The 26473-nt window shown below is 38.6% G+C and overlaps 1 protein-coding gene across 6 annotated transcripts in view; it reads left to right on the top strand.

Moving 5' to 3' along the window:
* The window catches only part of KHDRBS2 (KH RNA binding domain containing, signal transduction associated 2), a 525703-nt gene that overhangs the window by 351141 nt on the left and 148089 nt on the right, over positions 1-26473 (top strand). For all 6 annotated transcript variants that reach the window (XR_013276828.1, XR_013276827.1, XR_013276826.1 and 3 more), the window contains exon 7: positions 25445-25527. Coding sequence is in view for 1 of the 6 variants with exons in the window: in XM_077487861.1 (XP_077343987.1) it covers positions 25445-25527 (83 nt within the window). In the remaining 5 variants the exon portion in view is untranslated. The remainder of the gene's footprint in view (positions 1-25444; positions 25528-26473) is intronic.

The raw sequence follows: 26473 nt of genomic DNA, 5'->3' as shown, positions 1-26473 counted from the left end.
AGAAGCTAGAAGTGGGTGAGGGATATGAATAGGGAGCGCTTCGGTTTTAGTAGTATTAACCCTATAACCCGAGAGGCTGCTGAACGTGTCTAGAAGAGTGTGAAGTTTGGGAAGGGAGACTTGAGGTTTCGTCAGGGTGAGGAGTATGTCGTCTGCAAAAAGAGACAACTTGTATTCTTTCAATCTGAGCGAGACTCAGCTTATGTCTGAGTCCTCCCGTATAGCTGCAGCTAAAGGTTCCAGGCACAGTATAAACAAAGGGGGAGAGGGGACAACCCTGTCTGGTACCATTACTATGTGTAAAGAGTGGGGACCTGTAAGATGCCATTTGGACTTGGGATGTGGGAAGTGAGTATAAGGCTTGCAGGGCTGACAGGAAAGAACCAGAAAAGCCAAAACGCTGGAGTGTAGCAAACATATCACAGTTTTTTTTGGACTACTTAATATCTGGATATTAGAGCCCAGGGTGGATCACTGGATGTTTTATTTGTTTAGTGTTTATCATTACCACTATGCGTTAAATTATTTGTTTGCACCCAGCCACATTTGCACCTTTAGCACTTACCATTTGTGATTGGTTATGTATTGTTGTCTAGTGGTTATTATCACCATGTGCTGATTGTTATGATTGCTGCACTTAGCAAATGTTTCACTTTGCACTTTAGCATCAATATGTGTCATAGCTTATGATTTTTTTCAAGGTTATTTTTTTGGCACTTACTATAGTTTTTTTCTGATTTTACCTTTGTTCATTATTATACTGTCACTCTTGCACTAGCACTTTATTATAGTGATTCACATTATTTGTCAGAGTTCACAGCGCAGCATCACAACTTTAACCATGATTATTGCACAGGTGTGCCTAAGGCTGGCCTCAATAAAAGGCCATTCTAAAATGTACAGTTTTATCACACAGCACAATGTCACAGATGTTGTAAGTTTTGAGAGAGTGTGCAATTGACTTGCTGACTGCAGGAATGTCCACAAGAGCTGTTGCCCTTGAAGTGAATGTTCATTTCTCTACCATAAGCCGTCTCCAAAGGCGTTTCAGAGAATTTGGCAGTGCATCCAACTGGCCTCACAACAGTAGACCACATGTAACCATACCAGCCCAGGACCTCCACATCCAGCATTTTCACCTCCAAGATTGTCTGAGACCAGCCACCCAGACAGCTGCTGCAACAATCGGTTTGCATAACCAAAGAATTTCTGCATAAACTGTCATACAACGTCTCAGGGAAGCTCATCTGCATGCTCGTCGTCCTCATTGGGGTCTCAATCTTACTGTAGTTCATCGTCGTAACCGACATAAGTGGGCAAATGCTCACATTCAATGGCATCTGGCACTTTGGAGAGATGTTCTCTTTTTGGATGAATCCTAATTTTCACTGTACAGGGCAGATGGCAGACAACATGTATGGCGTTGTGTGGGTGAGCAGTTTGCTGATGTGAACATTGTGGATCAAGTGGCCGATGGTGGCAGTGGGGTTATGGTATGGGCAGGTGTATGCTATGGACAATGAACACAGGTGTATTTTATTGATGGCATTTTGAATGCACAGAGATACCGTGACAAGATCCTGAGGCCCATTGTTGTGTCATTCATCCATGATCATAACCTCATGTTGCAGCATGATAATGCATGGCCCCACGGTACAAGGACCTGTACACAATTCCTGGAATCTGAAAACATCTCAGTTCTTGCATAGCCTAAGGCAAACCTGTGCAATAATAATGCTGTCTATACAGCATCTTGATATGCCACACCTGTGAGGTGGATGGGTTATCTCGGCAAAAGAGAAGTGCTCACTAACACAGATTTAGACAGATTTGTGAACAATATTTGAGAGAACTTGGGCTTTTGCGTAATCTTCTTCTTAGCCTAGACCATCTTTTTTTCAGATCCTCAGAGAGTTCCAGTGACCAGTATGAGTGAGAGCAATAACACCACATTTACCATACCTGCTCCCTATTCACACCTAAGACACCAGGGAGAGAAAATGACTAATTGGGGCCAATTTGGACATTTTCACTTAGAAGTATACTCACTTTTTGTTGCCAGCAGTTTAGACATTAATGGCTGTGTGTTGAGTTATTTTGAGGGGACAGCAAATTTACACTGTTATATTAGCTGTACATTTACTACTTTACATTGTAGCAAGGTGTAATTTCTTCAGTGTTGTCACATGAAAAGATATAATAAAATATTTACAAAAATGTGAGGGGTGTACTCACCTTTGTGAGATACTCTGTGTGTGTGTGTGTGTATGTGTTTTAATAAAAAAAAAACTGATGTTTTTCTTCAAAATATACATTGATGTTTAGGCCCAGTACCTGCCAATGTATTTTCAATCACAGTGTATGAAGAGCTTCACCATTTTTAGACAAAAAAGAGCCTTATTGCAAATAACAAATAAATAGACAAATAATAAATGTATAGCCTATTTAGACCCACGTACTGGCAATCTACTTCATATCTTAGTGAAAAAATATATCTGCAATATTTTGATTAAAAACTAGACTGGTGCTCTTGTGTGTTGTGTTCTTTAACCTCCTCGTGCCCGCCCTATAGCCAAATGATGGCCGTAGAGCAGGCGCTTTCGTCCGGGTGGCCGTCCCTGGACGTCCTAATGTTTACTTCCGCAATGCGCGCCTCCGCGGGCGTGCATTGGGGAAGTTCTGTGTTTGCCGTGTCCCCCGGGGACAGGCAAACACAGATCGCTGTAAACGGCCAATCACAGCGGCCGTTTACAGCGCGACCGGCGTGTCCAATGGGAGATGATCTCATATGTAAACATATGAGATCATCTCTCAGCGCCGCTCTCCCTCCTCACACAGAGTGTGAGAGGGGAGAGATGAACGGCTGCAGCGGCCATCCTGCCCCAGTGCTATCCTGCCCCAGTGCTATCCTGCCCCAGTGCCATCCTGCCCCAGTGCCATCCACCCCAGTGCCATCCTGCCCCAGTGCCATCCACCCCAGTGCTACCTGCCCCCAGTGCCACCTTCCCCCAGTGCCACCTGTTAGTGCTATCTGTCCCCAGTGCCACCTGTTGTCAGTACCATTTGTCCCCAGTGCCATCTGTCATCAGTGTCATGTATAAGTGCCATCTGTCATCAGTGCCACATAGTGCCATCTGTCATCAGTGCCACATATTAGTGCCACCTGTCATCAGTGCCACGTATCAGTGCCATTTGTCATCAGTGCCACCTGTCAGTGTCACATGCCATCTGTTGTCAGTGTCACGTGTCATCAATGCCACTTATAAGTGCCATCTTCCATCAGTGTCACGCGTCATCGGTGGCACGTATTAGTGCCATCTGTCATCGGTGGCACGTATTAGTGCCACGTATTAGTGCCATCTGTCATCAGTGCCACGTATTAGTGCCACGTGTCTTCAGTGCCACGTGTTAGTGCCACGTGTCATCAGTGCCACGTATAAGTGCCATCTGTCATCAGTGCCACATATTAGTGCCATCTGTCATCAGTGCCACGTGTCATCAGTGCCACATATAAGTGTCATCACTGTCACATATCAGTGCCATCTGTCATCAGTGTCACGTGTCATTGTCCTGGTGCTTCAAAAGTGTAATAAGTAGTCAACAAGTTAGATGTGTAATTTATGCTCCTAGAACACGTGATGGCGCTCCCTGCATGTTGGGCCTCTCTATGTGGCCAGGCTGTGAAAAAGTCCCACACACGTGGTATTGTAATACTCAGGAGGAGTAGCAGAATTTTTTTGGGGGTGTCATTTGTGGTATACATATGCCATGTAAGAGAAATAACCTATTACAATGACAATTTTGTGGAGAAAAATAAAAAAAATGAAAAATCTTAATTTTGCAAAGAATTGTGGGAAAAAAATGACAACATCAAAAAGCTCACCATGCCTCTTACTAAATACCTTGGAATGTCTACTTTCCAAAAAGGGGTCATTTGGGGGGTATTTGTACTTTCCTGGCTTGTTCGGGTCACAAGAAGCAAGATAGGTCACCAGTACATCAGATGTGATCAATTTTATGCGATTCGCACCACAGCTTGTAGACTCTCTAACTTTCACAAAGACCAAATAATATCCACTAATTTGGGTTATTTTTACCAAAGATATGTAGCAGCATAAATTGTGGCCAAAATTTATGAAGAAAAATGTATAATTTGCATAATTCTGTCACAGAAACAAAGAAATATGCGTTTTTTTCAAAATTTTCGGTCTTTTTTCATTTATAGCGCAAAAAATAAAAACCCCAGAGGTGATCAAATACCACCAAAAGAAAGCTCTATTTGTGGGGAAAAAAGTACAAAAAATACAGTGTTGCATGACTGGGTAATTGTCATTCAAAGTGTGAGAGCACGAAAGCTGAAAATTGGTCTGGGCAGGAAGGGTGTTTAAGTGCCCAGTAAGCAAGTGGTTAAACAGCTGACAATCTCAATAAATTGATACCTAATGTTTCATGGAGAAGCAGCAATCGTGACCCATGTGACCCTCAGTGGAAGGGAACCCCCCCCCCTGCCCCCTTCCGCTATTCCACTGAGGAAGCCAGAGATTGAAACCAGCAGTTTTGCTGGCTTACCATAGAGATAAAAGAGGGACGTAAGTTCCCAGATCAACTCTATGGTCTATGAAACCAGAAGTGACAAGCATTTTGTCACTTCCGGTTTTGGCTTGTGTTTACAAACCGTTACCGATAATAACAGCATCTGATCAAACTGATCTCAGTTTGATGAAATGCTTTTGAGGCCAGAGGAGAAGTGCTTACAATCCAGTCATATAAAAATACTTTAGGATAAACATTGAGATAATAATAATAATGTGCTTTTTTTTTTTTAAAGTATACCTTTCCTTTCCCTTTCAAACTTACATACAGTATTGTTTACATATGTTCTATACACCTTTTTCTTTAAGTGACTTATGGATGTTCTGGGGTCTCTATGTCTCAGCCTAGTAACACAGGAAGTGACAAGCACAAATGCTGTGACTCAACAAGTGTGGCAGGTATTCAGATATTCAGGATGGCCTGCATCATTATTTGTAATATGAGACTACCAGGAGGTATATTGGTTAACAATTTTACAGCTCTTGTAAGCTTTACAGCACAGGCTGGATTGCAGGCAGCAGGGGACGGTTACAGTGTGTGACAGAAGGTAATTTGTATACAAAAAACAAATTGCACACAGTATTCCTGTTATGATGTTGTATCTAGAATATCTTTATGAGGCTATAAATACTGTAGATAAATCACATATGCCAGTTATTTATGTGGTGTCAACATCAATGGCATCAACACTAGCATTTGGAACAAAATAGCTACCTTTAATTTGATTTTGAGACAGATATCCCCAATTAAGGAGATCTGTTTATTCATTTAAGTGCTCTCATCAGATTCTATTCAAGAACCAACATCTTTAAGTGTCAATAATTTCCTCTTTCATCAATATGAAAATAATTTTCATCTACTAAATGAATACTAATTGAATCTGGCATAACAGTTCAGCCTTTAAAATGGAGATTGGGGAAATTAAATGATTAAGAAAACAAGAAAACAAAACACAATGAAGAGCAGAGATGTAATATAATGTACTTCTAAGTGACTAGAATATTTAATGCCTATTTAGGCAATTATGTGCTTGGTTCTTATAAGAAAATTATTTCCAAACAAGTCAAACTGCAAAGGGCAACACAATATGTCACATGGGTAATACATTGTCTAGGTTTGTATTGCACTGTGTGAATATTAATGGTGCAAAAATGAACATACTGTATATATATATATATATATATATATATATATATATATATATATATATATATATATATATATATATATATATATATATATTTATGTGTACAAACATGGCACCAATAGTCCTCCTTGCAAAAACATCCAGTAAACAAATTGTGTTTTAAAAAAAATGAATAGATATTATGAATAGGTTTGAAATTCTTGTACAGACAGTAAATTCTAGCTAAAACTCAATGATACACATAATACAGTTAAAAATAATTATTGTATATATTTGTGGATACAGCTAATTGTGGATTATTAATCAATTTTTTTGTATATCCATAGCTTACTCTATACCAGTCTGGACATGAATCCCATATACAGAATATAATGGTACTGTCATTGATCACATGTCCTAATTTATTAATTGATGACATGATTTCTTTAAAACAGCAATTCTCAACCAGTGTTCCTCCAGACATTTTTAGGGTTTCCTTGAGCTGTGTCTGATTGCCCACCAAGGCTTCTCAACAAAGTCAGGAACTTGACAATAATTATCTTTTTCAGCTGTCTGTAAGGTGGAATTCTGACCATTACTGTAATGATTCTATTCTTCCCATCGACCACCAATGTAAGGTGCATTTTTCCCACTGACCCCAAAGGAATGCTTTAAGCAGGGGTTTCTCAAAACCAATTTTAGGGGTTTTATTTTGGGGGAGGGGTTTTAGAAAGGATGTTCTAGCAGGGTTTAAATGTATATTTTGTATTAAATATTATACCTTGAAAAGAACTTTAGAAGTCTGTATAATATGTGCACAATATCACAGCACAATGCACTTTCTGGACAAATCTAAATAATTGTATAAAACAAGGAGTGTTTAGGTCACTAAATACTAATGGAATGCAAGTCAACAACTTCACTTCACTGCAAATCTGAAACTACAGCTCTGATGGTGCATATAGCACACTGGATTACTCTATCCTCGGATGCCAATAAGTACTTCTCTAAAAAGCTTTGGCTGTTTAGAAGAAATTTCGGCTTACTCAAAAATCAACTGATGCAAAGTGCTAAAGAACATAACCATTAAGTCAGAAAACCAGGCGAATATATGTATACTTTTAATCCAGCTGTGTCTTCTTTCCAAATTGTTAAATGTGTTTTAAAATACTGCTAGAAGAGCTGTCTGATATCTATCTTTATATTATCTCGTTACGATCCCCTGCACAGCAGAAATCCTATTGAAATAGGAATGTTATGCACTGTAAGCAAATCATGTTCTCAGGCTCTTTCCATTTCAAGCAAAGTTTCTGAATCCTGGATCATCTATCTCTCTGAATAATCGGCTTTAGATACATTCAAAGGGTGTAGATGGAATCATGCATATTAAAATGGTAAGGTATGATAGTTGAAAATGCAGTTCAATGTTTCTAAATGTAAAAAAAATCTCCTAGGGAAAAACAATTCCTTGAGAGACTACAACATTGGGGGTACAGTGTTAGCCAGCATTATCGAATAAAAAGATTTGGGGATACTTATTTCAGATAATTGCAAAATGAGAAAACAGTGTGACCAGGCAGTGGGAAAAGTGAATAGAATACTAGGATGCATCAATAGAGGGATCACCAGCAGAAGGAAGGAGGTCCTGATTCCCCTATATAGATCTTTAGTGAGACCTCATTTAGAATATTGCGTCCAGTTCTGGAGACCTCACTTACAAAAATATATTGATAAAATAGAAAGACTCCAGAGACAAGTAACAAAAATGTTGAAAGGTCTGGGGGAATAAAACATATCCAGAGTGACTTCATGAACTTAATATGTACAGTCTGAAGGAAAGAATGGAAAGGGGAGACATGATTGAAACCTTTAAATACATCAAGGGGGTGAATAAGTTTCAGGAGGGCAGTTTTTTCAATATGAAACCAAAATCAAGAACACAGGACATGACCTCAAACTAACTGGAGTTCATAACTAATTGTAAAAAGTATTATTTTACTGAAATGGTAGATGCTTGGAATAAACTTCCAGCAGAGGTAGTGAGACAGTCAACAGTAAATGGCTTCAAACGTGCTTGGGACAAACATAGATCTATACCCAGACAAAAAAACAAACAAAAAACAAACAATAAAAAAAAAAAACATAAAAAAAATGGGCAGACTCTATGGACTATAAAATATGGAAATATCAAATCAGGAAATTATATTTTGTCTATAAACCATATATTTCAGGATAATTGACTGAGGTTAACCAATAAAGAGTATCACTTAAACTCCACACTCTATACATTGATTGCTTTGATGTCTAATACTATACAATGCCTTATGGTAAACTTGGCTTGAAGCATCATAAGCCTTTTCCTAAAAGTAACATGAATTTTTGCCTGCATGGAATGTAAAATAATGCATAATAATATTTTCAACAGCATTCATATATGGTCTTATGTACAAACTATGCTGCTGTAAAGAGCTACCAAGTAATCTATTCATAAACAAAGGTCATAAAAAGGGTTCCTATGCCTGCGTTTTAAAGATATTCACCAGTCATTTTTTTCCTGATTTCTACTCCTGAAAAACTGAAATAATGGAGGTGAGTTACAACAGGAGTACAGCAAGGTAATGTAGTGACAATTCACTTTAGAAAGAACACTGTGTATGGAATTACAATGGTAAAACTGCAAAATTGGAAAATGTAAAAATATGTGTAAGAAAATTTTAAAAAAACATGGTTTTTGCTTGGATATTTCAGGTCAGCAAATTTTCACTTTATTCATTAAGCTAAGTGCAAATTCATTTGCAAAGTAAAATTTAATCTTGCAAAGTGAGCAGACACTGCTCTTTTAGTATTTCAACCCTGATGTGTTTAAATCTGGGGAAAACCTGTAAAAAAATAATTTAATGTCATGCTATTCTTTCATGTTTAACCACTTGCAGACCGGACCATTTTTCTAGTCAAAGACCAGACCACATTTTGCGATTCGGCACTGCGTCACTTTAACTGACAATTGTGCGGTCGTGCGACGTGGCTCCCAAACAAAATTGACGTCCTTTTTTTCCCACAAATAGAGCTTTCTTTTGGTGGTATTTGATCACCCCTGCGGTTTTTATTTTTTGCGCTAGAAACAAAAATAGAGCGACAATTTTGAAAAAAACGCATTATTTTTTACTTTTTGTTATAATAAATATCCCCCAAAAATATATAAAAAAACATTTTTTTCCCTCAGTTTAGGCCGATACGTATTCTTCTACATATTTTTGGTTAAAAAAATCGCAATAAGCGATTATTGATTGGTTTGCGCAAAAGTTATAGCGTTTACAAAATAGGGATAGTTTTATAGCATTTTTATTAATAATTTTTTATTATTTTTTTTTTTTACTAGTAATGGCGGCGATCATCGATTTTTATTATGACTGCGACATTGTGGGGCACCCATCGGACATTTTTGACACATTTTTGGGACCATTGTCATTTATACAGTAATCACTGCTATATAAATGCAGTGATTCCTGTGTAAATGACACTGGCAGTGAAGGGGTTAACCGGTGGGTGGCAGTGTAGGGGTTAAGTGTTCCTATGGGTGTGTTACTAACTGTGGGGGGGTTGGGCTTTCATTTAGTGAACACTGATCTCTGCTCCAATCAGGACACTATCTGAGTTCGAACAGATATGCTTAAAAGGTGAACCACTGAAACATTCCCTCTCATCAATGTACGTATTGCGGATGGAACAAGAAGCTTCACAAGATCTGGCTTTTATACGAGCATGGGAGAGGGACCTGGGAGTCACTTTCTCAGACTTACAGAAAAATAAGATCTTCATGTTCGCGCATAAGGCGTCGATAGCAACTAGATACCAAGAAGGGGGCTACAAAATTTTGTCTAGATGGTATAGGACCCCAGAAGTATTGCACCGGATATACCCACAAGTATCAAATTTGTGCTGGCGCTGCCAGAGAGCCGAGGGTACCCTATTACATATATTTTGGGAGTGTACCGGGGTAAAAGATTTCTGGAAGATGGTATCGGAAACAGTGAAGGAAATAACAGATGTGTCTCTTGGGGAAAATCCGGCAGCTTTCTTATTGCATGATGTTCCGCTATCTATAGAAAAATATAAAAAATCTCTTTTAAGGCATTTGCTTACAGCAGCAAAAGCATGCATCCCAGTTTTATCGAAAACGACGCTGGCTCCAACCAAATCACAATGGATGAGCAGGGTATCGGAGATCCAACAAATGGAAAATCTGACTATGATACTGAAAGAGCAAGAAGATAGGTATCATGAAGTATGGAAACCCTATATTTTATATAGGGAACAAAACCATTAGATGCTGATTCCTGTTTGTTTTTTTTTTTTTATTATTATTTTTTTTTTTGGGAGGGGTGGGGGAGGGGGGGGTGAGAGAGGGGGAGGAAATGAAAGGAGAACATTTTATTATTTATTTATTTATTTTATTTATTTATTTATTTATTTTCGTTTTCCTATTTTTTGTTGTTTTGCTATTTGCTTCTTTTTCTTCAAAGACAAATAACCAGGGCTATACCAGGTTAAGGGGGAAAAAAAATAATAATAGTGAATATAAGGAAATAGGTAATGTAATAGGAGAAATCTAGCACGATGAAATGATGAACGGCTTGGTCTAAATATAAGATGTAGATGTGTATGTATCTAGAAATGAAAGACTGTATCACTATATTATGAAAATAAAGAATTTATAAAAAAAAAGAAAGAACACTGTGTATGGAATTACAATGGTAAAACTGCAAAATTGGAAAATGTAAAAATATGTGTAAGAAAATTTTAAAAAAACATGGTTTTTGCTTGGATATTTCAGGTCAGCAAATTTTCACTTTATTCATTAAGCTAAGTGCAAATTCATTTGCAAAGTAAAATTTAATCTTGCAAAGTGAGCAGACACTGCTCTTTTAGTATTTCAACCCTGATGTGTTTAAATCTGGGGAAAACCTGTAAAAAAAAAATTTAATGTCATGCTATTCTTTCATGTTTAACCACTTGCAGACCGGACCATTTTTCTAGTCAAAGACCAGACCACATTTTGCGATTCGGCACTGCGTCACTTTAACTGATAATTGTGCGGTCGTGCGACGTGGCTCCCAAACAAAATTGACGTCCTTTTTTTCCCACAAATAGAGCTTTCTTTTGGTGGTATTTGATCACCCCTGCGGTTTTTATTTTTTGCGCTAGAAACAAAAATAGAGCGACAATTTTGAAAAAAACGCATTATTTTTTTACTTTTTGTTATAATAAATATCCCCCAAAAATATATAAAAAAACATTTTTTTCCCTCAGTTTAGGCCGATACGTATTCTTCTACATATTTTTGGTTAAAAAAATCGCAATAAGCGATTATTGATTGGTTTGCGCAAAAGTTATAGCGTTTACAAAATAGGGATAGTTTTATAGCATTTTTATTAATAATTTTTTATTATTTTTTTTTTTTACTAGTAATGGCGGCGATCATCGATTTTTATTATGACTGCGACATTGTGGGGCACCCATCGGACATTTTTGACACATTTTTGGGACCATTGTCATTTATACAGTAATCACTGCTATATAAATGCAGTGATTCCTGTGTAAATGACACTGGCAGTGAAGGGGTTAACCGGTGGGTGGCAGTGTAGGGGTTAAGTGTTCCTATGGGTGTGTTACTAACTGTGGGGGGGTTGGGCTTTCATTTAGTGAACACTGATCTCTGCTCCAATCACATGGAGAAGAGATCAGCGTCACTAGTTGCTAGGCGGAATGGAGGAATGCTGTTTACACAGCATTTCCTCTATTCGGCTGCTCCGTGAGACGATCGCGGGGATGCCCGCGGCGATATAGTCCGCGGGTCCCGCGACCGGACTCACGGGGGTCCCGACCAGCGCGGGAGCGTGCCGCCGGCGGCGCGCTCCCGATGGCAGGGCGGCATTGAATATTGGACGTACCTGTACGCCAATATGCCTGCCCGTGCCATTCTGTCGACGTACATCGTCGTGCGCTGGTCGGGAAGTGGTTAATTGTAAAGAACGTCATAATCACCATTTTAAAGAAAAATACTGTTTAATTCCATGTCCAGAATGAAACTATTCAATGCTTTGCAAATGCATGTAAAAATTTGGAGAAAAAGGGAAAATTTGAAATCTGTAAAAAGTGGCCTAATAAATAGTGTGAAAGCCAAAAATTAAAAATCTAGAGAAAATTGGTAAAATTACCATGTTGATACTTTACATATAGGCAACAATCTGCTCTCGACCCAATTAAAGTGTTACTGTTAGCTGCCTAGACACTGTAACTGCTTCCTGACTAAAATATTCTTTTTTAAGTCCTTACACAAAATGCCCTGTTCTGTAGGAATGTTAATCAGTGTTGCAGTAGTGAACTAGAAATGGGCACATGTGCAAGTTCTTAGTTCCCAGACCCTGCTGACAAATTATCCACAGAGTTATAGTCAAGGTAACTGACCATGGTAAATTGCGTCTGGGCGTCTAAGCTTCAGTGACCTCTTGTCCAAATACATAGAGAGGCATTGAAATGTACAGTCAAGATACAATATCAGATTTAACCAGAAGATATTAACAAAAATTGATAATCACAATTTAGGCTTATAAAAACAAGAGGGTAGGGTGGGCTGCCATAATATTTCTGCACAGAAGGGACTCAGACTCAGACTCAGACTCAATGTGCAATTTGTTTTGGTCCGAATACATATTCAAATTTTTGGTTGTTCGGAGATTCAGATGTATCGTATTGCATAGTAACAAATAGTAAAGAATTTAGTTGAAATCTGTTAAAGTTCATTCTGTTTTCTAACAAATTCCAATTTGTCAGATTGATTAGAATCTGGATTTGTCAAAAAACGATTAACTGATTCGAATTCTGTGTGAAGAAATAGCTGGTTGTTAAGCAGCAGGCCAGGAAGCCAGCCGTCCAGGACCTTAACAACGAGTCATCATCTGTCAGCGGGCTTCCCCACTGACAGATGAACATAAAGATAAAGAATGCAATTGCCTGGCAATAGAAAAATTTTAAAAAAATGGTGTAGGGCACCCCAGTCCATACCAGGCCCTTAGGGTCCCCCCAAAATCCATACCAGACCCTTACCAGAGCATGCAGACCAGCAGGTCAGGAAAGGGGGGTGCTTTGGGGGGCCTTTTCCCAAGAACAGTGTGCTGTGGTTGTTGGGGTCTGCAAGTGGGAGACTTATTGGAATCTGGAGGCCCTCTTTAAAAAGAGGCCCCCAGATCCCGACCCACCCCTATGTGAATGGGTATCGGGTACATTGTCAAAAAGTAAGAAACACAGGAAACAGTTTTTGACAAATCCTTTATAGTGTCCCTCAATGTAATCCATCATTCATCACGATGCCCACTGACCTGAAAAATAGAAAAATGTCAAAAAAAGCTTTGCCTCCTAAATTAAATTAACCAATTTTGTTTGAAAATGAAATGAAACGAATTCCATAACAAAATGAAATTAGTAACATAACGAATCTATCCGAAACGAAACGAAACACATTTTTCCGTTCTGTCTAACTCAAACACAGTCTCCAGTTTTCCTGGAAATCCTAATTAAAGCAGTTGTATGCACTGAAAAAATAAATCTGTAAGGCAAAGTTATAATGAGCTAGTATGCTCAAAATACTAGCTCATTATGAAATACTTACCTTAGAACGAAGCACTCGCACTGCCTCCCAGTCACCGCTGAGGGAGCTGACATGTTCCCTCTGCGTTTCTTCTGGGTACATGACTCCAAAGCTGTGAGTGGCTGAAGCCAAGATGACATCACTCCCACGTTGTGCTTTTCCCTGTGCTTTTAAATCATTGATACAACAAAAGCAGTTCCTAATGTTTCAGTATAATGTTTACATCGCTTCTGCCAGTTTTCCATTAACACTGACATAAAAATACATTTCCTTGTCCACACAAAATCAACAGGAAAAAAAATTGCTTTTTAGATTACATGGACTTAAACATACCACAAAGGTTTTGAAATATAATTTTCATCTGAAGCCCAGTGCAAATCAATAGGTTTGAATTTGTTAAGAATAAGGCATTTAACAGGATAACCAAGTGGATCAATACATGCAAGTTGTAACAACATCTGTAAACCAGAGTTGTAATGATCATCCCATGGGCTAATTTTATCCACTGAAAAAGTAAAAATTTGATATATGGTTCTTGCAGTTCCTATGTGACTTGTAAACTAATTTAAAGCTTAACACAAATATCCAGTTATATTCTGCATAGTTTTTATTCTAAAACTGATAATAATAATAATAATAATAATAACAATAATAATAAGGCCCTTATTCACAGAAAGTGTTTCAATTGAAAAAAAATAATCTTTGGAAGGAAAATGAATGCCAATTGAATGTTGACATATATCAAGAAATTAACTATATGGTCTCATTCATACAGGCGTTCTAGGGCTGCGCTGGCTTTACAGGATGCACAGGTGTTCTATGCATCCATATGCACACATTACTGATATTAATGTCAGTTGGGGCTCTGTAGCTTCATGGACATGGCCTCTGCTCCCAATTTGACATTTGTGTGGTTGCAGGTGCATGTCACCACACTCACATTGTCTGCATTTGGGGACTCCCACCCACAAGGATGTCACCTTGGCAGCAGCAGCTGTGTCCACGCAGCAGCTGGATCCCTATTGACATGAATAGGACTGTCCATATACCTGTGCATCTAGTGCAGGCAAACACAGCCCTCACATGACAGTATGCTTAGAGTGCTTGTAAAAGCTCCTTTTTTTGTAAAATAATAAGCATTTTACACTTACATGCTTTATACTTGAATTGCACAGAGTGGCCCTGAACCTCCTCTTTTGGGGTCCCTGCTGGCCCTCAAGGCTCCTCCTCTCCTCCTCCTCCTCCTGTATGTGCTAACATAGCAATCTGTGTCTATAGACACACACAGTGCAGCACATGCCTGCCCCCCCATTTCCCTCCTCACAGGATTTTATTGACAGCAGCAAGAGCCAATGGCTCCCGCTGCTGCCTCTGTATCCTGTGGGAAGAGAGAGAGAGACAGAGCAGCATTGCAATGGAAATCTGAGTGTGGGGGGCGTGGCCAGCGCATGAGCTGAATGGAAGCTCTGTGAGAGAGCTCCGTCACACGAACGGGCATATTAGCGACAATTCACAGTGAATATCGGTAAGACGAGCGAAAGACGAACGGAAAATGAAAAAACTAATGACATTCTCCTCTCAGTCAGCGGGAGGGAGAAAAAAAGATGGCACAGATCCTCTCACAGCTGCTGTTCCAGCAACAGCCTCCTCAGGGAGAGCGCAATACACTGACAGGCCTGATGCTGCTCTAGAAGAATCACTTCAGAAAACACATCTGGAATCTCCTCATGAGGAAGATTACCTCAGCCCTACATGTCGCAGCCCGGCTAAAACTCGTACCAAACTGGATTTCACAGGCCAGGAGGTAAGCTATAAAATACCTCATATTAGTCAAGATAACACAGTCATAACTCCTATAGCTTCACCTATAGCCGCATTCCCCACTAATAACCAGCCTATTCTGGACACCCAATTAAAAGAAATGCTATTAACTTTACATACTTCGCTTCATACGGATATTTTACAACTCACAAATCAATTCTCCAAAGCAGTGAACTCCTTAGGTGAAAGAGTACACACTATTGAGAACTCTATGGGAGACATGACCAATACTATTAATGATTTAATAGATGCTCATGAAGAAAATAAAGCTGAAAAAGAGTGGCTTAAATTTAAAATCGCAGATTTAGAAGACCGCTCAAGGAAGAACAATCTCAAAATCAGGGGTATCCCTGAAAATATACAGCAGTCTGATCTTAAAAAATATGCCACTGACTTATTCTCCAACTTGCTGCCAGCTATACCAACCTTAGAGCTCACAATTGATCGTATCCATCGGATTCCGAAACCGTCATTTCTCCCTCCACAGATACCACGTGATGTACTACTTAGAGTACACTTCTACCATGTTAAAGAACAAATCCTATATAAAGTGCGACATCTAGGACAACTTCCACAACCATATAATACAATCCAGATTTATGCTGACTTGTCTAAACATACTCTAGATATGAGAAGACAACTTTCCACAATTACAAAATGTCTGCGTAATCATAAAATTGAATACCGTTGTAAACAACCATCTAAACTACTGATACAGAAGAACGACACCTACCATACAATCACTTCTGTGGAACAAGGCATTAAGTTACTTCACGCATGGGGTATTCTCCCCGAACCAACTCCACCTATCGGAGCTAAGAAGAATCCGGAGAAACTTACGCCACAATGGCATTAGCTTTCATTGACTAGATCCGGTCAAAATACAATCTTATCTATAGGAAACCGATCTATCAGCTTGCCCGCCGTGCCGTGCAATACTAAATCTTTGGAACAGCTGACCTTTGAACTAATTCCCCATTCTAATGTTGCAGTATACATTGAAATGTTTACCACTGCAAGTTAAGTTTAATGTTTGGTTATATTTTTGTTTGTGCTTTTACTTTTATTTTTTTCTTCACAGTATCCTATACACAACTCATAGCATTCAAAGGGACAGGTATGTTGTGAACCTACAAAATTTGAATCAAAACTTTTCAGTCACTAAATTTTTGGACATTCATAGTCATTTCAGACTACAGATTGTTCACATGGAAGTAGAATTTAAAGCTATTATCAGGCTAGTATGTACTTACTTTTTCCATCTTATTAATATCCTTTTATGAGTATAAAGTTAATATTTTTAAATACTAATGGTCTTAACCATCCAGCAAAAAGAGCGTCGATGTGGCAAATGGCTAACACCCAGCGATGTCAAATATTGTGTATACAAGAAACCCATTTCAAAACAGGCGCTATTCCCACTTGCACCCATAAGAACTTTCCTCACATATTTACAGCATCAGGCCAACAGAAAAAAAGAGGAGTACTTATTGCCATACATCATTCAGTTAATTTTCAATTGCATGAATCTATTGTAGATACCAATGGACGATACCTCATATTAATATGTACCATTGATAATACACTTACTACATTGGTAAATGTGTATGCGCCTAATAAAAGGCAAACCCATTTTCTGAATGGCCTGATGAGAAAAATAGGTAAATGCCGAAAAGGTGCCTTAATAATTTGTTGAGACTTCAACACAATACATGAACAAGAACTAGACACTTCTAATCCCAAAACCAGAACCAACTGTGCACTTAAATTTTTTTTGAATAAAAGCGATCTCTATGATGTATGGAGATGCCATCATCCTGGAGATCGTGAATACACATATAATTCCCTGGTACATAATACCTATACTCGTATCGATTATATTTTTACGGATAAGTGATTATTGCAGCGGGTGAGGGAGTCTGACATTGCACCCATCACTTGGACTGATCATGCCCCAATTAGTATGACTATTCTACCTAAACACTCTCAAACGACCCATTTTCTATGGAGAACAAATGCATATCTTATCAAAATGCCTACCTATGCTACAGCTATACAAAACCAGATAACTGAATTCTTTAAATATAATGTGGGATCGGTGTCAGACTCCGCCACCCTATGGGGTGCTCATAAAGCATTTAGTAGGGGAATCCTAATGCAACTGAATGCTCAATTCAGGAAAAATAAAACGAAACTCATTGAGAAACTTACTGCTGACATTAAAACATTAGATTCCCAAAACCAATCTCACCCATCACAACAACTGAAAACTAAACTACAAATATTACGACAGGAACTCAGAACGACTTTATTGGATACATTTGAAAAACATACTAGAAAACTTAAAGCTAAATATTACCATACTAGCAACAAAGCAGGAAAAAACATGGCACTTCGGATCAAAGGCAGATATTCCAAATCGAAGATTCCATATCTATACCACCCTATTACTAGAGAAAAATTGCAAGACCCCCAAGACATAGCGAATGCATTTAGCTGTTATTATAGCTCCCTTTACAATCTTAAAGATGATTCTCAAACTCCCACACCTACCCCAAAGATAATAAGTGATTTCTTAGATACTATTAGTCTCCCATCATTAACTACTGATCAAATCTCTGATCTTAACGTCCCATTTTCAGTGGAAGAAATTGCTAGAACTATAGACTCCCTGCCCAACAATAAATCTCCGGGCCCAGACGGAATGATAGGAGAATACTATAAATTACTTCGAGATATACTGGCTCCCCACTTATGCTCACTTTTTAATGAAGCGGCATCCAAATCAGAATTTCCGGCTGAGATGCTTCAGGCCTTGATCATAACACTGCCGAAACCAGGCAAAGATCCCAATGCTCCCCAAAATTTCAGACCGATTTCATTATTGAACATTGACATCAAAATATACGCCAAAGCAATAGCGAATCGACTGATGAACTACATACCAGACCTCATTCACAAAGATCAATCTGGCTTTACTAAAGGTCGACAATCTTCAGATGCAACAAGACGTCTGATTGATATTATACACTTCACTGAGAGACATCAAACGCCTTCTCTGCTCCTTTCTTTGGATGCAGAGAAGGCGTTTGATAGGGTCCATTGGGGCTATTTACAGTCAGTGCTTTTAAAATTCGGCTTTCATGGAAATATTTTATCGGCAATTTTTGCACTGTATAAGGGCCCCTCAGCGAGAGTATACACAAATACTATGATGTCTAGGCCCTTTGGCATCTCGAATGGAACACGACAAGGTTGCCCCTTATCTCCTTTAATATTTAATTTAGCCATCGAACCTCTAGCAGAACGTATACGATCTGACACAAAACTATCTGGTATAAAAATTGGGCAAATAGATAATAAAATAAGTCTGTTCGCAGATGACATAGTGCTTATAGTGTCTGATCCTATTTCATCTCTCCCGAATCTCCAAAATATACTAACGACATTTGGAGCAGCATCATATTATAAAATCAATGAAACTAAGTCCAATATTTTAGACCTAGGATTAGATAACACAACCAGGCAGTTATTGTCTAATAAATACCCCTACCACTGGAAAGACGAGGGGATTTCTTACTTAGGAATCACTCTCACTAACAAAACAAAACAGTTATTTAAAACAAACTTTTTACCATTTAAGAAACATTTTGAAACAGATCTGGCAACACTTAGTAAATTCGAATTTACATGGGCTGGTCGCCTGGCAGCTTTCAAAATGATGACCTTACCAAAATTATTATATCAACTCAGGTCCCTTCCAATATGTATCCCTAAATACTACTTTAAATCCTTACAAAGCAGTTTGGGAAAATATCTATGGAATGGCAAAAAATCCCGTTGCGCATACCATATACTAATTAAACATAGAAATATAGGTGGTGCGACTGTACCTGATCTACAGGATTATTATGACGCAACTCTTTTGACCCAATTGCAAGAATGGTTCTTGCCTACTCCTAAAACTTTATGGGGACAAATTGAGAAAGACATCACATGACAGCCTAATATGCAATTCTGGTTACTTAGTAGGAAAATTAAGTCCACAATTACAGCTCAATACCCACCAACGGTGAAAGCGACGCTACACTCTTGGCAGAGAATCATCACATACAAATGGGATAAAACTCCAATAACGGTGTTAAACCCTCCTCTAACAATTATACCAACATTAATTCCTGGCGTACAAATACACGACTGGAATTTGGGTCGGGATATCAAACTTGGTTCCTTCTTCCAACAGGGCTCATTAAAGTATTTTTCTCAGTTAAGTAATGAATTACAGCTTCCGAATTCTGAGCGATCTACATATATTCAAATAGAAAAGTGTCTGCTACACAATCCACAACTCAGAGCTTCAATCCCGGTTAAAATATGGTCTTTCCTCAATAACCATGCCACCTCACAGAAAGGAGTAGCTACAATATACCCAATTCTAGGGGAAAAAAACATACCCAGCAAACTACCTTCCTTCCTTAAATGGGAACAAGATTTGGGGCAAGACTTTTCAATTAAACAATGGATGGCTTCCCTACGAAGCATATATAGGGCCACTGCATGTGTTACACTATGGGAACTGGCACAAAAAATTGTTCAAAGACAATACCTGACTCCACATATCCTAGCAAAATTCAAGGGGAACTCGTCACCTAATTGCTGCAGAAATTGTACCCAATTGGGGACCCTATTTCATATTATGTGGGACTGCCCAAGCTTACATAACTACTGGCAGGCAATCTCCCATTTACTCACTTCCATAACAGGTATTGTCCTTCAACTTTCACCAGAACTAGCCATTCTGAATATGAATTTACATACGATTCCCAAACAATATCGTAAAGTAGTAACACATATACTTTTAGCTGCGAGACTATCCATAACTAGAAAATGGAAAACTGACTCTCTTCCTACTATGACAGAAGTTATAGAATTAACCCAACTCCACCACTCCTACGAATTGTTATTTCCTAATGACAAATCCCTATATATTAAGGAACAACAACTATGGGAACCTTGGAGTACATGGTACAAAAATTATACTTCCACAATTTAGATAATGCTGATTCTTTAATCATATAGAAGAAAGAACTCCTGTGCATTTTAATATTTTTTTTTGGATGGCTTTAAAAATAATTTCATAACAAAGTGACAAATATATCACATGTTTGTTTATCTGAATTGAGCTGCGGAGTAAGAATAGATCTTTATTTTCCTTCATAAAAGATAACTACTGTGTTTGAATTTCCTTTAGGATGTTGGACTAGGTACTCCAAGACACAGATAGATCCCTGTGAGGGGTGTCTTGGGGTCCAGAAGTGGCCATTATCCATATCGCTATTTATAAATCTTACAATAATTATATTACGGACTTTATTATACAAATTCTAAGAGACTTACTCTTGTTCGAGTCCCTTTATGACTATGAATATTAGATACTTGGGAATACTACTTTATTCTTTATTGTGGATTATTTGTTTATATGCTATATTGTGCTGAGATAACCCTGTCACTACATTATACTGTGTTATGTTACTTTTATTACTATATATTATTTTTTTTTGTTTTGTAACCCTTGTTGTAACTAACTCTGCTAAAAATATCAATAAAAACATTTAAAAAATAAATCTGAGTGTGTTCTTCTGGGGAGAGGTATATTATAATGAAGCTGTTGCTTTGCTCTGTTTGGGCAGAGCACAGATTCCCTTTAAAACAACTTTGTTGCTAAAATGAAAGTTCAAAATCATGTTGCCCCGCAAAGAATATAATAAGTACTTACCTCTCCTGCTTGTGCTGACGATCTGCCCTGTATTGAAAAGAAACGGCCAGCTAAACACTTCTCACAAACTGTGACTTGTGGTAGTGCCCAGTAGTGATGTAAGGGCTGGTGATACTCCTGGAAGTATGTCTGAGAAGGTTTCTTATTTACCCAGGTCTAGTAGTTTATCCTTCTCATTTATCCAGATCTTGTAGCTAGTCACATTCAGTTGAATGTGACTAACTACTACTACAGATACTCCTGAATGAGATACTACTTCTGAAGAGGTATCAAGGAACTGTTAATTTTAAATTCAGCAGTTTGGTTTGCAGGACAGATAAGTATGTACCATCTTCTTTGCATTAAAAATATGCTTTAAGAGCTTTCCATTTAAGCAACAGAATGGCTTTAATGTATTTTTAGTATGATGGCAAGTAGAATGCGATTTATATATTACTCAACTAGTAGGCACAATAGCACTGAATTCTGCATTTGATGTTGAAGAGTCAACTTTACGTAATGAAACATATTTTTCTTAACGTTTTAAGTATTTTATTCCAAGTACTGTTCTGTAATACGTTGTATGTGCAAATCCACTTAACATGTCCTGCGTCAATAATCTCTTCACAGTATGTAGGAAGTGCAGTTTTTTTACACCTTGATCATTTTCTGAGAAGAGGCTATATAATATATGATTTTAGTGCAATAAAATATGTTTTCTTGCGCACACATGAAATGCCTAGCAACTGCACAGTTTTCAAGTCAGTGTACTTTAATAAATGCATCTAGTGTGCACATTTATGTGTATAACTTGGCTGTTTTAAGAACACAGCTTTGAGATGAGTGTTCTTTTGCTTACTGACTTGTTTGCTAATGCTTTTGCTGCTATACCACAGTTTCAGTGAATGAAACAAGATCTAGGAATGGAGGGAGCGCAGCTATCAATCATCCACTAAGGCTAGGTTCACTCTAGTGTAGCTGTGATTTGATCTGATTTTCAGTGTGATTATGTAGTGTGACTCAGTTGCATTTTTGATGCAATTTTGATAATATTGCATTTTTTGGTAGAGGAAAGAGACTGGATGCTGGCTGTTAAGGAGCTTTAACAACCTGAAAAAATGTAGCAAAAAACATGGCAAATACTCATGTGCATGCAATTTTGTACATTTCCATTTAAGTTAATGAGGCCAAAATTGCCTACCAAAGTAGCATCAGATCCTTTTCCAAAAAATGTGCAATTCTGTGCTGCATTAATGTGAATGGGCACCATAGAGTATTGTGATTTCCATTGTAATGTGATTCTGTGCCACTAGATAGAAGCCTTACCAGAACAAGAGAGCCGCACTGTAATCGTCTTTCGGCTATGGCCCAGTAATAAAGTGATTAAAGTATTTCAGTTTTCTACCTGTCTGTTCATAGAACATTGTATCTTTTGGTGTTAATCTCCTGATTCTGATGAATTGGCAGTACGGGAAACTACATTTTATATTTTTGGGTGGAAATGTTTTCTGCAGTGTCAAAAGAACATCTGAAAAGTGGTATCTGTATTGCTGTATTCCAAAGTGATGGAAATCATGAGGTGACATACATCCATTTCTGCCTTAAAATCTACCTTTGTGCAGTTGAGGAAGATATCATCAATGTACTTGAACCATGTATGTACATGTTCCATGTACTATGGATAACCATATGATATCTCTCTGTGAAATCTGCAAATAGATAGCTAGGGATCACTTTGGACGTATTAGCTGTGCCTTGACATTCCTTATTAAAGTAAAAATATTTTTTGTGAGAATAATCTCTAAGGCTCCATACGCATATATGCGGGTCCATAAAAATGGTGTGGGATTCCCCCAAATCCATACCAAACCCTTAGGCCTGGTATTGAATTTAATGGGAACCCCCACAATAAAAAAAAGGCATTCCAGACCCTTATCCGAGCATGCAGCCTTGCAAGCCAGGAAAGGGGGGGTGAGTCAGCACCCTCCCTTCCTAAACCATACCAGGCCACCTGCTCTCAACATGCAAGGTACTTTGGTACAGGGGGCTCTGCCTTCCCTGCCCCGAAGAACCTTGTCCCCATGTTGATGGGGGCAAGGTCCTCTTCCCCACAGCCCTGGCTGGTAGTTGCAGGAGGGGAGGGGCACTCAATCATCCCCCATTGTCCTGGCCTTCCACGCTGAATGCTTGGATCTGGCATTGCCAGCAATGAAAAATTGTGAAAAAACAATGTTGTGGTCCCCCCAATCCATACCAGGCCCTTTCTGGTCTGGTACAGATTTTAAGGGGAGTCCCACACCAACATTTAAATAAAAACGGCGTAGGTTCTCCCCCCCCCAAAAAAAAATCAATACCAGGCCCATTGGTCTGGTATGGATTTTGGGGGACCCCATGTCATTTTTTCAAATTTGGCATGGTGGTTCACCTAAAAAGCCATACCACACCTATGGGCCTGGTATAGATTTGGGGGACAGACCCTATGCCATTTTTATTTAAATGTTGATGTGGGATTCCCCTTAAAATCTGTACCGGTCCAGAAAAGGGACTATGGATTGGTGAACAACAACGTAGTTTTTGTTTTCACAATTTTTCATTGCTGGCAATGTTTTCTTTTACACTTAGCTGTGAGCGGGGAAACCCACTGACAACTGATGAGCCATCAGCCCGCTGCTTTACAACAAGCTAATGTTAAAGACACCAGTGGCCGTCGGATCCAAAAATGTGCATCTGAACCACATCTAAATTGCAGCTGAGGGGAAATTTGGACCGGATATGAGTGAACGTAGCCTAAAAGTTTGAGAGAAAAATAAAATAGATTCTTGGGTAGAGACATGTCATGTCACATGCTATCCCATTCTCATGTGGAATAGATGTATATAAAATGCACACATCCGTGATACATATGAAACAGATATTGTTCGTATATGGCTGATGTGATTAACCACTTCTGGACCGCCGTACGCTGATATACGTCCTTTGAAGGAGGATATCGTTGTTATGGCAGCAGCTATCTGCTATAACCCTCCTCTTGTTCAGCCAGCGGTCCGCTTCAAGATAAAAGTGGTCTCTGCCACAGATTCACCGCAAGATCACTTTTATCGGCGGCAGGAGAGGGACCCCCACCGCATTCTGGTGCCCTCCACCGCTTACCGTTGGCAGTGGTGGAGGCGATCGGATGTTTCATTGGCATGGAGACGAGTGAAGGGAAGATGGCCCTCACCCGTCTCCATGACATTGCAGGGCAGAAGCGACGTCAAAACATCACTTCTGGCCATAGCTTTTAATGGCCCATTTTTTTAATTCTTTTTTTAAATGAGAAATTTTTTATTAATTTTTTATTGCAATATAATGTAAATATGAGACCTGAGGTCTTTTTGACCCCAGATCTCATATTTGAAATGTCCTGTCATGCTTTTTTTTCTATTATAAGGGATGTTTGCATTCCTTGTAATAGGAATAAAAGTGACACCATATTTTTTTTTTTAAAAACTGGGTAAAAATAAAAGGTAAAATAAATAAGAAAACAAAAATTTAAACACTCCCCGTCTCGCTGAGCTTGCATGCAGAAGCGAACGCATACATGAGTAGCGCTCACATATGAAAAAGATGTTCAAACCATACATGTGAGATATTGCCACAATTGGTAGAGCGTGAGCAATAATTCTAGCCCTAGACCTCCTCTGTAACTCAAAACATGCAACATGTAGTACTTTATAAAGATCGCCTATGGAGATTTGTAAGAGTAAACGTTTGTCACCGTTCCAGGAGCGGGCACAATTTTGAAGCGTGTCATGTCTTGTATCAATTTACTCAGCGTAATGTCTTTCCTAGTATTAAAAAAAATTGGGCTAACTTTACTGTTGTCCCTTTTTTTATTAAAAAAAGTGTATTTTTTCCAAAAAAGTGCACTTGTAAGACCGCTGCATAAATACGGTGTGACAGAAAGTATTGCAATGACCGCCGTTTTATTCTTTAGGGTGTTAAAAAAAAATGTATAATGTTTGGGGGTTCTAAGTAATTTTCTACCAAAAGTTTTTAACTTGTAAACAACACATCTAAAAAAGTGGTTAAGAAATTCAGAGGTGTCTAGAAGAAATGAATGTAAACTTGCTATCTTGGGATGAAGACTCTGATCTAAGAAAATGGCTATTGACTGAAATACAGAGTTATTCCCAGACACAATGGGGCATCCTGGTGTTTTTGTTTGGTGTTTGTATATCTTTGGAAGGCAGTAAAATAAAGGAGTTATTGGAAATGTATATGTAATCAACATTTTTTGGAGTTTGTGCCTGAAAAGGCATTGTTTTGGAGCATTGTTTTGGAGCATGTGTAATAACCTCATCATAATAACCTCATCTTTTCTATCCTAGTGATGCCGATCCATCCTACAATGGATAAGTGTCACAATGAATATTTAATATTGTAGTACATTATTATTATTATTACAGACTCTGTGTTTATTTTTCATGCTTTAATATTGCATTTTCATATTTATTCGCAGGGTTATGATGATGATTTTGGAGATGACTATGATGAATTAGGTTATGAGGATTATGACAGCAGCTACACAACACAACCACAAAGGTATGCTATTTAGTCAAAAAACATGGGATATACTGTACATGAAACACAGCAATGTAGACCTAGTGGCACACATTCTACAAGGTATTCTGAAAGTGAGGGATAAGAACCAAACACATTTTATCAGAGCTGGTGGATCTAACCAATGCTACAGGCACAGGTTTATTAGCTACTAATTGTTCTGGTCCCCAAAAACCCTCTCGCAAAGCACTTCTAAATGTAAAACTTGCTGGTTTTACCAAGCATCAGATTATACTCATGTGTTAACACCCATGAAACAAACTATTTTCATAGATATCTGGGACCTTCCACATTTTGAGAGGTTACGTCCAGACTGCACTAAACTGGGTCACCCTTTTTTTACCTGCATATTTTAAGAGACACCTCCTTGACCTGTAACGTTGGCTGCTGCAGCAATATAATGTAGAAGGCCTCCATCAAGCCATATATACAGCTTGAACTTTTATGTGGGCTACATTGTACTGTAACTTATGATTTATACTGTACTCATGTCATGTTTGGTATTCTGAAAACCTTTCATTCCATCCACTACCTGCTGGCCATACATATATATATAGCCTCTTGGAGGATGGACTTTAATGCAGAGAGGCCGCATATATGTGGCCCTATGTGAACACATAAATGTGCTGTAATGTGCTGAGAGGGTGCTCTCTGCACGCACTCGATAGAGTAACTGGTGGCTACCAAAAATTTCACAGTGCATACTTGCGATCAGGAGCTTTCCAATCATGTGACCGCTGTGACTGCCAATCATAGCGGTCACATGATTGAAAACGCCTGCCTCTGCCTCCCGGCATTTAGAACCTCTTAAAGGGCTGGGATGGGTTTATAATAAAAAAAGATGGAACAGGTGGTGAGTAAAAATCTGTCATTGCCAGAACTATAGAGGATGTAAGTGAGCACACTCACATCAAGATCTAAGGCTAAT

Source organism: Lithobates pipiens, unplaced genomic scaffold (genome assembly GCF_037356315.1).
Source record: "Lithobates pipiens isolate NorthernLeopardFrog02 unplaced genomic scaffold, aLitPip1_a1.2 Scaffold_18, whole genome shotgun sequence".
NCBI classification, from domain to species: domain Eukaryota; kingdom Metazoa; phylum Chordata; class Amphibia; order Anura; family Ranidae; genus Lithobates; species Lithobates pipiens.
Note: the sequence above shows the minus strand (reverse complement) of the source record. Positions and strands in the feature narration are given on the sequence as shown.